This window comes from Drosophila bipectinata, chromosome 2R (genome assembly GCF_030179905.1).
Source record: "Drosophila bipectinata strain 14024-0381.07 chromosome 2R, DbipHiC1v2, whole genome shotgun sequence".
NCBI classification, from domain to species: domain Eukaryota; kingdom Metazoa; phylum Arthropoda; class Insecta; order Diptera; family Drosophilidae; genus Drosophila; species Drosophila bipectinata.
In genome coordinates this window covers 20,559,774-20,562,893 of record NC_091737.1, presented here as the reverse complement: position 1 = coordinate 20,562,893, position 3,120 = coordinate 20,559,774, and the positions used below count along the sequence as shown (strand labels likewise).

At 42.0% G+C, this 3,120-nt stretch overlaps 1 protein-coding gene across 1 annotated transcript; it reads left to right on the top strand.

The window, feature by feature from the left end:
* The first annotated feature begins 1,490 nt into the window (after positions 1-1,490).
* Positions 1,491-2,727, top strand: GstE11 (Glutathione S transferase E11). The gene is made up of 3 exons (XM_070278500.1): positions 1,491-1,583; positions 1,652-1,761; positions 2,101-2,727. The coding sequence occupies exons 2-3, from the start codon at positions 1,664-1,666 to the stop codon at positions 2,678-2,680; spliced, it is 678 nt and encodes a 225-aa protein (XP_070134601.1). The 5' UTR covers positions 1,491-1,583; positions 1,652-1,663; the 3' UTR covers positions 2,681-2,727.
* Positions 2,728-3,120: the final 393 nt, after the last annotated feature.

The following is a 3,120-nucleotide window of genomic DNA, read 5'->3' as shown; positions in this document are numbered from 1 at the left end:
GTCCTGGCTATCCTATTACCATTAATCTCATGCACAGTTTGGCGCTTTAAGTGGAGCATCTGCTATCCAGGCTAGAGTCCTAGCTGGGAGTCCTAGCTGTGATTTCAATTAAGCAGCCAGAAAAGGATGAAAAAAGAGGCCTCAAGTTATGAAGATAAATGTCACTCGTCAAGTGGCAATCAATTAGTTAATGCTTTCAGGGCTCCCTCTCAAAAGCCTCGCGGGACTCCTGGCGACATAGTTTCCTTCCACCAACCACGTCCTTTTTGCCTTCTCTCCTCCAGCCAAACAAAGTTCCCTGTCAGTGTCTGTGAGTCTGTGCGTTCGTGTTTGTCACAGAAATTATTCAATTACCAAATTAAATTTAATGCCTTCTACTCGCTGTTCGCTACAAGGACGAGCAGGACCAAAGCGAGTCCTGCTTTTGATCCCACTAAAAGCTTTAATAACTGTAAATTGCTTTCACAAATTTGTCTTCGAACGCGAGCTGGGCGAAAAGTTGCCCCGGAAGGTGGGCTTCGATGGTAAGTGAGGGTGGTGAGGATGGTTTTCGAACAGCGTCTTGTCTGTGGGGACGAGGAGGAGTACTTATTGCCAAGGACCTGCCTGCATACCTGGGCAAACATTTTTCCCATTTCGGTATCGCCTTCGCCCGTGACCAAATATTTAAAGGCATTCGACGTGAGTCGCACTCTGAGTTCGGAGTTCGCCGCTTTCAGTTCAAGTTCGAAAGCCACCGTTATCGACATTTTTTGGTCCTCACCTTTTGCTCCGCTGCATTCCAAATGAATGTCTCTATCCTCCTCCTCCAGCATTCCTCCTACCGTCACCAGGAGGGTATCCCTCCACCAGAACTCTGTCTCGCTCATCCACTTGACGCAGGGCATCAGAAATCCAATTATATTCACTTTGTGTACAAAAAGCCCGGGAAAGCGAATCCGTGAAAGGTTGCCCCGGGCCTGAGCCATTAACTAATACCGAAATCCGCTTAAAATTTTAATTTTTTTCACCTCTCCAAATAAAAGGGCTGTGGCCTGGAGGGAATGATGAATCCTCTTAGTTAGTCACCTGTTCGGTGCGTGAATTTAATTTGTTTGCTTTCGATGAAATGAATTTTTTTCCTTCAAAAATTAAGATTTATTTTATGCTTTAATTCAGTAAACTTTTCGGTTCCCTAAATTTATTTACTTAAAGAAATTAATCAAAAATTGATAACATTTCCCGATGCGGAATTCGAGAGGGTGGTAATCATAAAAGGGATAGTAATTAATTACTTCTTATGGTTATGTTGATATTGATTATCTTTATACAAAATAACAGAAATTTCTTAGGTTTTTTAAGCTACAAGATTTTCTCAAAATAAGCGATAGTTTCTAATCGATAGTCGATATGAAAGCTTTGATCGTGCCACTGATCGCCAAGCTTTTTTGCCATCTCTTTCTGTAAAGAGAATGTAAATATTTATAAAAACACTTAAAGCTTTTGAAAGCTTTGATAACGCCACACAATCAACTTAATTCTCTCCGAGTTTTTATTTCATTTTCACCGCCCAGCTAAGTCGGTTGTGTTTTTTCGTGAATCAAGTAAATATTTGGTTGTTGGTTTCCCGTTGGCTTGTCACACAAATTTCTAATTAACCAATCTATTCCAGCCTTTTTGTATAATGTCGTCCAAACCCGTCCTCTACTATGCGCCCCGCAGTCCCCCCTGCCGCGCTGTTCTGCTGACTGCCGCCGCCCTGGGTCTGGAGTTGGATCTACGGTGAGTGGGGGTCAAACCGGTCTCCCCCGGCTTTTTTTGTTTAACCCTCTGGTTGACCGATGGGCTTCGCTCAACTTTAACTACTTTCTAGAGTTTTTTCCAACTATATGCTTGTCATATTGATTTTACAAGTTTTTGTGAGAAAAACATATTTTCTAAAAATAGTTTCCGTATCTTTCTTTATTATAATCGAGTTTATTTTACCATCAACAGAGACTATTTTAGGGAAATCAGAAAATACTGATTAGCACTTACCACTCACTTAAGAAAGAGGCAGAAATCTTATCACAACTATTTCTAAATGCGATTTATTTAAAAATATTATTTGTTATTTTTCAGCCCAGTCAACGTAAAAGCTGGAGAGCATTTGTCAGCAGAGTTCCTGAAACTGAACCCACAGCACACTATCCCGGTGCTGGATGATAATGGCACCGTGGTCAGCGACTCCCACATCATCTGCAGCTATCTGGCCGATAAGTATGCTCCTGCCGGCAATGACTCCTTGTATCCAAAGGATGCGGCCCAGCGCCGTCTTGTGGATGCCCGTTTGTACTACGATTGCGGCCACCTGTTTCCGCGCGTCCGCTTCATTGTAGAGCCTGTTATCTACTTTGGAGTTGGAGAACTGCCGGCAGATCGTGTGGCGTACCTCCAGAAGGCCTACGACGGTCTGGAGCACTGCCTGGCCAATGGACCCTTCCTAACTGGCGACCAACTGACCATTGCGGATCTCAGCTGCATCGCCTCAGTGTCCACGGCGGAGGCATTTGCTCCCATAGAAGCAGAAAAATTTCCCAAGCTGGTGGAGTGGGTGAAGCGACTGCAGGCATTGCCCTACTATGCCAAAAACAACCAGGAGGGTCTGGACATGCTAGTGGGTCTGGTCAAGGGATTGGTGGCCGAACGTCAACAAAGTTAATTCCAGAAAAGAATTTTTGGATGCATTTAATTTTTGTTTTTGAAATTTGAATAAACAATTTTTCGAGCTTTAGCTTCAAGGGTTGTATTCTTTGGTATATTTTGGTCCAATTGTTGGTTTTAGGGTCATGGAAATATAGAATTTGAGATAATTCACCACGGGCAACCAAGTTATCAATAGTTTAGGCAATATATCAGGATTTGTAAAGGGACTGCCGTTGCAGAAATACATATGTCCACAGGCATCACGACCCATCTGCATCAAAACACTTATATGGTTCAAAAATTGTTTAAATTACTGGTTCAAGTTATGAAACAATACAAAAAGATTCATCGAAAGAAGATACTAAAAAAAAAATAAATATAAATACAAATAAAAATTTTTTACGAAAAATAAAATTCAGATATCTCTATCAATTCCCGTCTAGGTATTTCCAGGAC